The 13,077-nt window shown below is 43.1% G+C and overlaps 1 protein-coding gene across 7 annotated transcripts; it reads left to right on the top strand.

Moving 5' to 3' along the window:
- Window positions 1-1,134: 1,134 nt before the first annotated feature.
- On the top strand, window positions 1,135-12,770 carry TMEM100 (transmembrane protein 100). Of its 7 annotated transcripts, none has more exons than XM_013179130.3 (4): window positions 1,135-1,350; window positions 3,780-3,888; window positions 3,969-4,153; window positions 7,888-9,172. In XM_013179130.3, exon 4 carries the CDS (start codon window positions 7,950-7,952, stop codon window positions 8,352-8,354), a length of 405 nt encoding a protein of 134 aa, XP_013034584.1. In that variant the 5' UTR covers window positions 1,135-1,350; window positions 3,780-3,888; window positions 3,969-4,153; window positions 7,888-7,949; the 3' UTR covers window positions 8,355-9,172. The 7 variants fall into 7 exon arrangements, with proteins under 7 accessions (XP_013034584.1, XP_013034581.1, XP_066836070.1 ...); XM_013179128.3 differs by lacking the exon at window positions 1,135-1,350 and adding an exon at window positions 2,540-3,235; XM_013179127.3 differs by lacking the exon at window positions 3,780-3,888.
- Window positions 12,771-13,077: the final 307 nt, after the last annotated feature.

Genomic DNA, 13,077 nt, shown 5'->3' with positions numbered 1-13,077 from the left:
GTATCAGCAGAATAAGGCTCACGGTCTCCAATAGGAGAAGTAGGAAACCTCGCTGATTTGAGGTGGAAGTTGGCAAACTCATAAAGATGATACCTGGCATGGCTGCCAGTATTAGGAAGGACCAGTGTGATGGCTTCTCTAATGTCCTCTGTAATGACGGTTCCCCTCAGATCTGGTTGCTTGTCATTTCTGCTGAAACGCTTACGTATTTGGAGGGAACACTAGCAAATGGGGAAAAAATGCCAGTCTCTTGTATAAAGCTGTGGAGCTCTTCCAGAGCCCCCTGGCTGATTCGGCTGGAGATGAACCCTTGGCAGGATCTCTGTCACTGGGAGGATTTAATAACACACACAGGGTAAATCCTGGCCCCAGTGAAGCTGATGGAAGTTTTGCTGTTAATTTCTGCGGGGCCAGGATTTCACCCTGGAAAGGGAGTCAAAAGTACAGGCATGCTTTCCGAGACAGAGGGGCTGATTAAATACAGCTGGTGTACTGCTCTTTTATCAATCATTGATAAAATAGAGCCTTTTAAATACAGGCTTCGGGTAAACTTAACCACAAAATTCAAACATGCCCTTTTACAAGCTTTAAAGGCAAGATATGTCTGGTTTTTATCTGAAAAGAAAGGAAATCACAATAAAAAATAACACATACCCGCACCCACCCGCTCCAAACCCCTGTGGCATTTGGCGTTCCACTTCAACAGGCGATTAAAGCACGGAAAGTCCCATTAAAACGCTCCTGGCTGATACATGAGGCTTTATCCCCTACGGAGGGCATCCAAAGCTCTGCTCGTCCTTGTTTAAGTCCCAGAGGGACTGCGGCAGGGGCTGCGCCTTGGTAGCATCCGGCAGCACCCTGCAGCACCCCAGCTATTTGCACCCCGGCCTCCCCCCACGTGTCCCGGTACGGACGAGGCCGGCCCTTGGTGCCGCAGCCACCTGCAGGGGCTCTCGCAGCCCCTCTGCTTAACCCCAGGGGCCGGCCAGCCGGGAGGCACGCGTGGACCCCACCGGGCGCTGCGGGCACGCGTGGGCTCGGCTCCCCCGGCCCGCGGAGGGCAGGACAGGGCAAGGTAGGGCCAGGCAGCCCAGCCCCGCCGCTCTCCGGGCTCGGCCCGGCCCGGCCCCCCAGGGCCAGCCCTCCCCCGGCCGGCGCCGAGCGGGACCTGCCCGGGTGGGAGCGGCCGCCCCGCCCGCGGCTGCTTCGCCGCTGAATTTGCTCCGGCCCCTGCCTCGTTTCGCTCGCACCGAGAACTTTGGTTACAGTCCCTTGTGCAGCGAGCTGCATCCCCCTCTTAGGCTCGCTGCAGGCTCCTGGCCGCTGCAGTTCTTGCCTGGCGGTCGAGAGGTAAGGCACGGCACGGCACGGCACGGCATAGAAGGGCAAGGCATAGAAGGGCAAGGCATAGAAGGGCAAGGCATAGAAGGACAAGGCATAGAAGGACATGGCTCAGCTCGACATGGCATAGAAGGGCACGGCTCAGCTCGGCTCGGCATGGCATAGAAAGGCTCGGCGCAGCTCAGCTCGGCTCGGCACGGCACGGCTCGGCTCGCAGCACCGGCCCCGCACAAGCCGGCCGGTCCCAGCCGTGCTTGGCGCCGGGCGGCTCCGGGCTCCCCCGGGCCACAACCCCGCAAGGCAGCGGTGCGGGCTCCGGGCAGCCGCAGGGCTTTCCGCGCCTGGCCGCGTCCCTTCCTTCCCCGGGAGGTGCCGTGGTCGCTGTGACACGCCGTGCTGCGCCCCAGGTGTGCGCGGCGCTCACGGACCTGTTTGAAGGGTTCGCGATGTGCTGATAAGAAAGTTTGTTGGGGTTTGGGGGGGTTGGTTGGCTCCTCTCCTGTCCCCTGACTCGGTCTGAAAAATGAAAACGGTGCGTGAGAGCGCGAATCTGGCAATTAGTTTACCTAAAAACTTGCTGGTGGAAACTTACCTGCATCCCGAGGCTCAGGCAGTTGGTAGGGGTGTAAGGCGTTCTCCTGCTCCTTTCATTAAGGGCCTGATCCTGCAATCTTGTAAGTATAAATTCGAGTTCTGTATTTCCAGGAGCATTCCCGTGAGGAAGAGCTGTGGGATTGTATATAGGATTATTTTAGTGGGTTGAATTCCAGTTCTGGCTCTCCTCTCAGTACAGCCGGACTCCTGTTGCTGTTTTTCATAGTCGGTCTAATGCAAAACCAAGTGTGAAACATGGGCATTATGATTAATTGGGATTTTACATAAGCAAAAAAAGGGTGCCTGCAATATTACGCAAGATACAGGGAATCGGGTCCAGAGCCTGAAGACATGAAAACTTTAATGTGTCCTGTTGGTTTGGAGTAAATGCAAAAAGGGAAAGGACTATCGTGGCTGAGAAATACCAGCTCTTTGCAGTCACACAGAGATCCTCAGTATGTGGGAAGCCCCCTGAGAGTGCTATGTTGAAATGAATCAGAGTTAAAACATTGGACTTGTAAGGTATGGATTTCATGTGTTTCTGCTCCTCAGCTTTGTGGTGAGTGAGAGAAGGATGAGGGAAGAAATCCTGACTATAAAAGTTGCTCTGACTGTTAGTGTGTGGTTTGTTGTTTTTTTTTTCTTATAAAGTCATTAATTTAAAAAAAAAATCACCTAAACTCATGTATTTAAGGGCAAATACAAATAAATTACTGACAGAGCAATTCATCTTCCCAAAGAATGAAGCTGGAGAGTAGCTTAGGGGGCACAATTGCACTAGGAAGAGACTTTCAAGTGAATGTAACCATTCTTATAATGTGAGTGGAAATTGACTGCAAGACAGTTTCAGAGGTCTGCTTTTGTTTTAACATAATCTAGATTATTCATCTAAAGTCTGTATTTCTGCATTTTCTTCCACGCTTTTCAAAAAGTCAAGCTAATTGTTAGATAGCATGCACAAGAATATAGTCTAGAGAGAAGCAAGGAGACTTCCTTATTATTAGCTAACTTCAATGATCAGCTAAATATATTTTAGATATGTCACAGGCTTATTCCTAGGGGCCTCTACAGAACAACAGAAGCAGTTTGTGCCTGTGATTGCTTGTGCTTGTGAAATGTTAGCATGGTCTACAGAAATTAAAAAGCAAAGAAAATTAAGAAAATCATTATATGAACTCATGCATTGATTTTCATCTCCGTTTAGGAGCTTCTGCTTCAGTGTTAAATTGATCCTCCATAATCATGCCCATATAGAAAGGGAACGTTGAATAAGATCAGCAACATAAATCTCTGCTGCTTTGTAAGTTTTACCCAGTTGTCTTGTGGTTTTGCTGAAGTTTCTGCAGTTGATAGCTATTTCCATCACTGTTTTCTGCAAAGTTGTCACACTGCACTGCTGCAGATTCTGCCCGGTCCCTGTCTGAGTTATGATTATTATTTTTTAAAGATAATAGAAATTAAGAATATTAAATGTGATAATAATTATTATTACATTATAATGTGTTATTTATAATAATTATAATATATTATTATTATATTATCTAATTTTTTACCTAGGGGATTATATTACCTAGTTTTTATTATTAGCAGAATAGATGTAAAAGGAAGTTTTGGGGGGAAACATGTTGTCACTGTCAGTTTACAGCTAGGAAGACCGAGACACAGGAGATTAAGTGATTTGCTCAAAGATGCTGGAAACATAAAAGAGACAACTACACAAGTATTCTGAGTTGGGATTTGGTTCTTTGATTCACAAAGGTGAAGTGTGTGATAGAAATGGAGTTAAAGAGACTTTTAACTGCAGTAGTTCATGTGTATTCCCTTTTCCTGCCTAACTCTTTCAGGGGCACTTGCCTGGGTTGTGACGCTCAGCACTGAGAAGTCACTTCGTGAAGGCTGCCAAGAAAAGAGACAGAAACCACTAGGAGAGCCAGAGAGAGAACATCTGCTTTGGTCAGCACACAGTGGGAACTTTTCCATGCAGGAGTTTTATTCTTAAGAAGCTGATATATATCCAACCACTTTTCTTGTAGGAAACCTCCATACTAGAACATCGTCACCTCCGATTCATCACTCAGCAATATCTGACACTGCAAAGCCTGGAACAGCTCTTTCTGCTGCCTGACTCTGCCTGGAATTGACAGAAAAGACATCTTAAGATGTCTTCCTCTGCTTGCTGAAACCAGGGATTTGTTGTGATGGATTTCTCGTGGACCTGGTAGGTGTGCATGCTGATGGATTTCATGTCTTTTCGGCAAATCTCCATTTACACCTATTAGCGGGTATGGTATGCTTCAGGGTAAAACATTGCTCTCTCTCCTTTATCCCATGTTAGCCGCAGATTGCCACATAAACACATTCTTCCTCCAAGTCAAAATAGTTCCTTAAGAAAGTACTTCCAGTATGATCAGCGAGAGGATGCTGGTGTTACCCAGTATCTTTGCCTCAATGTCTTACCCTGAAACCTGAACTAAGTCACCTGTTGGCGCAAGTCAGAAATTATTTTGCTGGCATTGAGGATCTAGGGCCATTTTTTAGGATGAATACCTCTACTCACGCTTCAAATAGGTTCTGTTGTTTATTTAACTTACAGTATTTCTATAGAGGTTTGTTTATTTGTTTTATATGAATGCCTGTCTGCTTACATTCTATTACGGGCATGAACTGTGCTCCTCACAAGTCAGTGGGTATTTTGTCATTGATGTAGTTTCAGTAGTTTAGGAGACCTTTCTTCTTTTTTTTTTCCAATCCATGTTAATTTTGACTGTATAAATATCTCTTCTTGCTTCATAAATCTCTAAATGATGTCAAAAAGACAATGCTCATTGGGGATGTATCTGAAGCAGACAGACAAGGACTTTGGAAACAGGTACCCCACAAATTTAAAAATAAGTCGTTGAACAAATTGAACTCTACTAATGGTAAAATCAAAAAAGATGGCATTTGTGTGGACACATTCTACCACTGTGCTGAAGTTCAGAAATGTTTAGTGGGTAAGTAATGTAGCAACATAGTGTCAACAGTGTGAGCCTCACTGTCATGTAAATCATAGAAAATGCTGAACTTGGGCTTAGATCTGTCTGGAGACAGATCTTTGGCATTCTAGCACAAATCCATGGCTAGTCTCTTTCAACTGATAAGAAAGGTTCTGAGTCATGCATTATGATTTAGAGTAAAAAGCAACAGTTCCTAAGAAACTGTAAGGCGTATAAGGTGCCAGCACAACGTATTTGCTTTGTCTTTGTCCGCTAAACACTGCTCTGATCCCCCTGCCTGCCCTTGGGGATACCAAGTACCTTCAGTGTTGTCATTAGGGAGGGAAAGACTACTCATTCTGGTAGCTGCTGAGCATCCTGCAGGACTGAGCCCTGAAGACAGCTGTGCACAAGAGAAAATAATGAGCTGAGTGCTCTTCCTTAGAACAGTAGAGCAAAACTTTGTCAAACCAGATCTGAACTTCCTTCTCTCGATAGTGTTCAAAGAAACTCAAACACAAACTCTCTGACTAGGTACATGGTATAGTCTGGTTGTGGGAATGTTAAAAATAGAGAAATCTTCTTTCTTGCAAAACACACCATCAGTTATACGAGGTAGTGAGATACAAAACCAAGGGCTCTCCACAATGGAGGAATATATCTTAGCAACCAGGCTGGGAGTGGTGGGAAAGGAAAAGGAGAATACAAGTATCTGGCAATTAACTTCCTAGTCACAGATGTGAAGGTGATAAAAGTGATAAAAGCATTACTGCATTGCCAACACTCTTCCTTTTTCTTTGGGCTGCATACCATGCTGTTTGTAACAGTAAAAGCTACACAGCCTGTCTGGAGGCTGGTGGAGGAGTCCTGAGAGCTATTCCCAGCAGGGAAACCCAGTGGTTTCCCAGTGTTCCACTCTCTGTTTTGTGTGGTGGGGTGCACAGATCACCCAAATTGGTCCAAGGCAGTACAGCAGTAGTAGAGTAGTTCCAGACCAGCAGAGTCCCAGCAGGATGGCAGAGGTTTGTCCTTGCAGCTGGAGCAGTGGAGAGCCATGGGCCGGCCTTGCTGTGATCGGGTGTCCTCCAGTTCTGCGCTGGGCTCCATGGAACCAAAAGTTGTTCTGTTCTATGGTTCAGATACGATCAAACTGTGCATGCTGCCTGTAGGGCCGATAGTGTGTTTTTGATATGAGACAGGAGGAAAGCAACCTGCTGTAATTCAGATGAGTGGATATGGCTGCAAAACTTCCTCTTTCACAGTAACATGGATGTGATCTCATGGGCTTATAAGGGACCTATTACTTTTCCATTAAGCGGATTTAAATGGCAAGCCAACAGTCCAGCACTGATGTTGTAATAGTAGGTTCACCGGTTTTGGGCTGGCAGTTCCTGAGTGCAGGAAATTGTCTTCATCTCTGTTCTCCTCGCACCCACACCTCATCATGTCCATTTGTATTTTTTCGCAAAGTAACATTTGCTTTGAGAAATGGTTCATTGTTCAGTGATGGTAGAACAGCTATGCTGCCTCCGTGGGTGGCAAGTTTGACATGTTGGACATAAAAGATGAGCAGAGGAGTTCGGAACCACCATGTAAAGAGGGAGATGAATTGGACTGGTTTAGAGAATGAGCTGAAGTTTGACTTTTCCAGGAAGATAGTTCCGCAGTAGGTCTCAGATTACTTGTCCCTGGTCCAGCAATCTGAGTTGCAGTGTTGTGTCCTGTACAGAGAAACACAGGCAGCAGTTCCTACCCATAGCACTCTATACCTGGCACTGTTGCTGGAGTCTGCAGTGTCGCAGTACTGAATTCTCCCATGTGTGACTTCCTTCAGCTCTTTGGAAAACTCAGCTATGATCAATAGTTATAAGTCCCTGGGCAAGAAAACTTTCTTACAGACATCAATATCTGTACTCATGGGAGTAGCTTCAGCTGTTGTTGATACTAACATCAACAGATCAATAAGAAAGTGATTTAAATATCATTTAATTAAAAAAAAAATCTGTTATTGTTCATTGCATGGGAAATGTGAAGCTTTAAACTTTTTCTCTCAGGATACTTTGCTAGTGAGGGGGGCAACTGATTACAAAAAACGGTACTGTTTGCATTGACAGTTATGTTACATCCCAGTTCTACACACATTTACTCCACTGGGTTCATGAGAGTAGGTGAGTACATCTTAGGGTTTTACAACAGTTAAATCAATTTTTTCTTATGTAAATCTGCTGTCAAGCTGTAATCAAGTCCAGAAACCAGTGTGCATACAATTCTTTGGAGTATGCATGCTGTGTACACTTACGCAAGCTATAATATTCAGACTCACTATCTGGTGATCTGTGCTCCAGCACTGATTTGTCATTTATTTTAGATTTGGGAAAAACAAAACCAAAAGACATAAGAATTCCAAGTATGGTATAAAGAACCAAACTGATAAAGAAACAAGTCTGTTTTTTGTTGTTGTTTTTTTTGTTTTGTTTTGTTTGGTTGTTTTTTTTTTTTGCTGGGGCAGCTCTTGCCATGTTATTGTGATGCACTTTGGAGCAAATCTGTGTACTGTGTGTGGCATAGGTGTATATTATAAAGAAAAACTGTGAAAAGGGTGTGTGAGCAACAACAGAATTTTTAACCAAAAAAGTCTGGGGACTTCACTTCCTTGTCAGAAAATGTAAATCTAAATTGCATCCAGAACTACTGGCTTTAGGATGTAACGTAAAGTGGGGTTATCCTACAACACTTTGAAGTTGGTGTCTTTCTAGGTCTGTGAGTCTCTTCTATGTAGCACTTATGCACGTTTACAACTACTGTAAGAATTGATTCAGATCCACCACAATCAGTAGGATTAGAGTCAAGCTTGTGCATAAATTCTTATGGGGTCAGAGCCTCTGCTTGTCTGCCATCATGACTGAGATACTTCTCTGTCCCTCTTTGTCATATAACAGCAATGCTTTTTATTGAACTCACGCTCCTCTCTCCACAGTGCAATGTGTGTTCAGCAGAGCCTGCTCTAGCCTAAGAACCAACCAAGTCAAGAGAATCAAGATGACAAACGAACCTATTAAAGAGATCCTGGGCACTCCAAAACATCCTGAGCCTGTAACCACGGAGAAAAGTAATAACAATGACTGCGTGATAACCACCATCCCTCTTGTTAGCGAATGCCAGCTGACTGCAGCCACAGGGGGAGCAGAACTCTCCTGCTACCGCTGCACCATTCCCTTCGGCGTGGTTATCCTCATAGCCGGCATCGTGGTTACTGCTGTGGCATACAGCTTCAATTCCCATGGATCAATCATCTCAGTGTTTGGACTAGTCCTCTTGTCATCAGGACTCCTTTTGTTGGCTTCTAGTGCAGTGTGCTGGAAAATCAGGCAGCAAAACAAGAAAGCAAAGAGACGGGAGAGCCAGACAGCACTTGTGGCACATCAGCGAACCTTGTTTGGTTAAAGACAACCAAAAGAAGGCTGGACAGAAGATAGAGCCTTGTAAGTCAACTTGACTATTTATCAGTAGGACAGATTGCAAGTTTTAATTTAACATTGGAAATGAACTGAAATGGAAACAGAATGGATTAAGAAAGGCTCTTAACAACTCTGCAAATGCTTTTAACATTTTTCCTACTGCAGACTTAATAGTGATTCTTTCCATGACAGAGGAAAAAAAACCTTTTCCTGCATGAAAACTGTTGTAACTGCCATCATCATAACTGCATTCTCCAACATGCTGATTGTGTTGGAAAGGGAACTTGTGAGAACTAAGAAAATAATCTGAACTGACTTGAAATGCCAGAGATCTCCTTAAAACACACTGTGACATTTGACCAAGGGAGAAGTCACAGCATTTGAAATGACTGCAAGTTTATGGCCAGATTGTCTGTGACTTAAGTTGTTGCTCAAAAAAAAAAAAAGCAATAACAAACAATCAAACTGCAGATTGCTCAATAAGCTGATTATTATATTTTTCATAACTTCCCTCTCCCAATATCTGTGGTACTTTTCCCTTTTTTAAACAACTAATATTAATTTTGTTATACTATTGAATAGCAATAGGTAGAAATGATTAATTATATTGTCTAACCTAAATAACGAGGTATGGTTATAGCTTAAAATATGAGACTTTTTTTTTTTTTGTAAATTAAAGTGGTCAGGCTTAGCACTTTTGATTATTTTGCTATAAAATTAAAAAGTAAATTTCATTAAAATAATATTCGGTGCTGCTAGACATTTAGAAAAGCTTTTTTTTTATTGCTATCAAGATAGCTTGCATCTTCAACTGCTTTGTGATTCTTTTTCTTTTTTGTAGAACAACATCTTTGACAATAACTGTGAATACATATACCACTGAGCCGCTGGCTCTCACGATGGCTGCGGCGATGCCACCTCAGAGCGCACCTGCTGAACTTGTGCTGCAGCGGGTTGCCTTCTGCAGGTCATCCCCAAGCCATATGCTTCTCCTGCTGAAATCATGCAACCGTTCTGGCTTTAGTGCTGACTTTTCCTCTGCCCTGCATGGTTTAAGCTCGATACACCCATAACTTATCCCCGGATTTGCAAAGTGCAATTTGTGTTTTAAATAGAGCAAGCTATATGTACGGGAGGGGATGTTTGGAGTCAGTATTTGCGTTGCCACACTCCATGGTTACCAGACGCTATAATAAAATCACTTGCATCAGAGGAAAGCTGACAACACATTTTAGCACTTCCATAGCTCCAACTTAATCATGGCAGGAAGCTTTCCTGCTGCTAGGAGAACATGTTGCGTCACCAGAACATCTGACACTGGTGTCTAATGTCAATCACTTTGCTTAAGGTCATTAAAAATATTAGGGTGTCCCCTTACGATGTACAGGTTTGCATGAGTGACAATTCATAGGAAACACATAGCATGATAAATAATGGAACAGGTGGACTAAAGTGGTGTCTTTCCTGTTTAAAATGAGAAAAGTGATTGACATTAACAAAGCTGGATAAGCTAAATACGGCTGTTTATTTTTTTTTCCCTGGGAACACAATAGTTTTTCTGACTGCTTCTTCCCCCTCCCCATTTCTCTTTTCTCAGTGGAATTTTGCAGGCAGCCAAGGAGAGAATTTCTGGGTCTGTAGAGAAGCAGTGATTTCCAGTACGCATGTGTAGCAGCTCAGCCTGATGATTCCCAGGCTGAGCCAAGAGCAGAAGCAGGCCTGTTGCCCTCTTCAGAAGTTTTTCCCATGCATGGGTCCTCCCTTCATCATTGCTGTGATGCCAACGAGCTTGCATGTGGTGGGCAGCATGTAGAAAGAAAGTAGAGGTACAAGATGAGGCTCTGCTCCAAGTCAAATGAAAACAGAGGCAACCAGTTTACGACAGCAAGTTTGCAGGAGTAAGACTGAGTAAGCATTGCTCTGCTACTACTAGAGGAGATTTCCTTTCCCATATCTTTGCTCTTTTTATATATGGGACTGCCTTAGCACAGACTGCTGCGCTTAGTAGCATTGGCTGTATCCTAGTGAGACAAGGTACGTGAACAAGAATCTTCATATCAAGCTGTTGGTGAAAGTCTGTACAGGAATTCACTTGTATCTGTATTCAGGGAAGCAAAATGGTAACTTTGTGGGGAAGGGTCCCAGTACCTGGTCCTGGTGTCCTGCAGGAGCAAGGCAGAGTTTATAAACAGTTCAGTGAGACATCTCATGTGCTGTTGAAGATGTTTCTGCATGTTTCATTGCTGAATTGGCTCATAGAATTGGAAACCGGCACAGACTTCTCCACCATAGTTTCTGTCTTTGATTTTGGGTTAATCTGAAGTTGTTATTGGCAACTTAATGGCCAATGATGATACCCAACATGAGTCTCACAGTGTGTATTTTTCTTTCCTCCCTGTATTCAATATATTACAGACATTTTCATTATTATCATTTGTCTCCCTGCACCCTTTTGCACGCTTAAAAAACAATCATACTGGGAGAGGTGCTACAAGAGTACAGTGTGTCAGGCTTACCACCTTCATCTTACCAGGAAATGGTGATACTGCTACATCTGAAATGTTTTTACAAGGGCAAACAGGCCAATGATTTCACAATAGTCAACACCTTCCCCACTCCCCCCAAAACTGGTCAGCTACAAACACAAAAGTTCTGCTTTAATTTTATAGCCTCATGACCTAGCCTGGGTAGGTTTGGGGTTTCATGCCTAGATGCTGCGTCGTGCAATCCAAGTCTTTGATGTAAAGCCATTTGGAACTCCACGATTGCTGCCTGGTGTTTATCGTGGGAACCCGAAAGACGAAAGTCAGCCTGGAGGATGCAACCCTGTGGAGATCACAATGACTTTCCAGTACAGAAACACCTTCCCTTCTGGTGTGAAAAGGCTTTGAATGCAACAAATGGTATTTCAGATGTGGGAGAGGTTGGGTGGGAGCTGATGCAAATTTTATTGTCACAATTGCTTGTCTCTCCCTTCCTGAAAGCTCCGGCAGCATTGCGTAAGAAAAATTGCCCTCACAAGGATAGAAAATTATCTAATAGGGGAATTGCAGTGGTGTACTGGGCAAATGTTACAGGGATCTTAAATAATAATTTCAAAACCTAAGCACAGGAAATTGTGTCTGTAACTACACCCTGTATTGCTATTGTACACAAAGCCGGTTATAGCCTGGGACAGAATTTTAAAATAATAATCAGTTTAGTATGACAATGCTTAATATTTTTTCTAGTCCAAACGCCCAATTTACGAGTCCCTAGCCGCATAACAGGTTATGTTTTGTATGTCACAGTGGTTCTAATACCATAACTTGCCAGGTTAAAAACAAAAAACAAACAAAAACGCAAAAAGAGAGAGAAAGGTTAATTTCTGGACTTGTGTCTAGAAAGATTTCACTGCCTTAGACACTTGGGAGAGCTCCTGTTATCAAATAACAAATGTACAGCATTATGGCAGCTCTACAGCATAGGAACCAGGCTCAGAGTAGTAAAAAAAGAAAGGCCTGAGGGTCTCAGCAAGATCCCAAAGACTCAGGCCGGGAACCAGCTCTCTGGAATACTCTGTATTCTTGTCTCACCTTTACTTATTTAGAGCCAAAGTCCAGGGCTACTGCTCTTTTTATATCGGAGATGGAGGTGGTCACACAGGTATTGGCAGGTTTCACCTAATTTGTTTTTGCAATGAGTTCTGAAATAAGAAGAGCAGAACAATATTGGTAGCCATCATTTTGCATATGCATTTCCAATACTTCTGATGCCTTTAGACTGTAGGATGTTTTAGCTATCTCAGTATAATCTCTGGCAGTTACAAAGGGCTTTTATAGGTAAAAGTACATTAACAAATAAAGAACTGCACTGCATGATGTAAAACTGTTGTAAAAACTGGTAAAACTTTATGGTAGACTAAATCTTACAGGCTAAAATATATGGAGAACAATGGTCTTAAACTGCAGAATAGACTTGAATTGTTGGCTTTTATTCAGGTTGTTGATGTCACTATTAACATGACAGAGGACCTAATCCTTCCTCTTGTGAGCAGCCAGTTGGAGGCTATTGTCCTAACTGTGTGCATCCAAAGATTTGCATTTGTGACAAACATGGCATTTTTGAAAAACACATTTTTGGATTAACTGCTTTCACTTCTTAACTGTTCTGTGCTCTCTAGACTAAGAGAAAATAGTACTAAGCTTCAAAAACAGAGAGAAAAAGGCAAAAGAAAGAGAAGAATACATCACAGCAAATGTTGGACACTGCATAGAGTCGTGCAGGGATAGCAGAACTTTACACAAGTGCCTTGTTGAAAGACAGAAACTTTTAAAAAATATGTAAGTCTTGTTTGTTGCATTCTTGGCTGTATCCTTGGTTTCATTCTTATAAAATGCTTAAAGACCCCAGATTAACATCAGTCCTGGATCTCACCTCGTATTTTTTCTTCTTTTCTGTTTCCCAGGCACTAGTTTGCCCAGGAAAAAGCAGAAGTTTAATTTCCTACTATCTTTTGCAATCTAACTGAAATCATGGAGCCATTTGGGACTTGCAGAGGCAATGCCCCTGTGTTTTTATAAATTATACAGCATTCAGGCACAGTCTAATTTTGAAGTAGGCACTACATAGAGGTGAAGATTTCTGTGCTGCTACAAGAAATGTCAGTGAACAATCTATTAAAAAAAAAAAAAAAGTGTAAATAACACCAGAGCAGTCCTCCACCAACA

The sequence above is a fragment of the Anser cygnoides genome, chromosome 19 (genome assembly GCF_040182565.1).
Source record: "Anser cygnoides isolate HZ-2024a breed goose chromosome 19, Taihu_goose_T2T_genome, whole genome shotgun sequence".
NCBI classification, from domain to species: domain Eukaryota; kingdom Metazoa; phylum Chordata; class Aves; order Anseriformes; family Anatidae; genus Anser; species Anser cygnoides.
The sequence above is the reverse complement of the archived record's forward strand: the minus strand, read 5'-3'. Positions and strand labels throughout refer to the sequence as shown.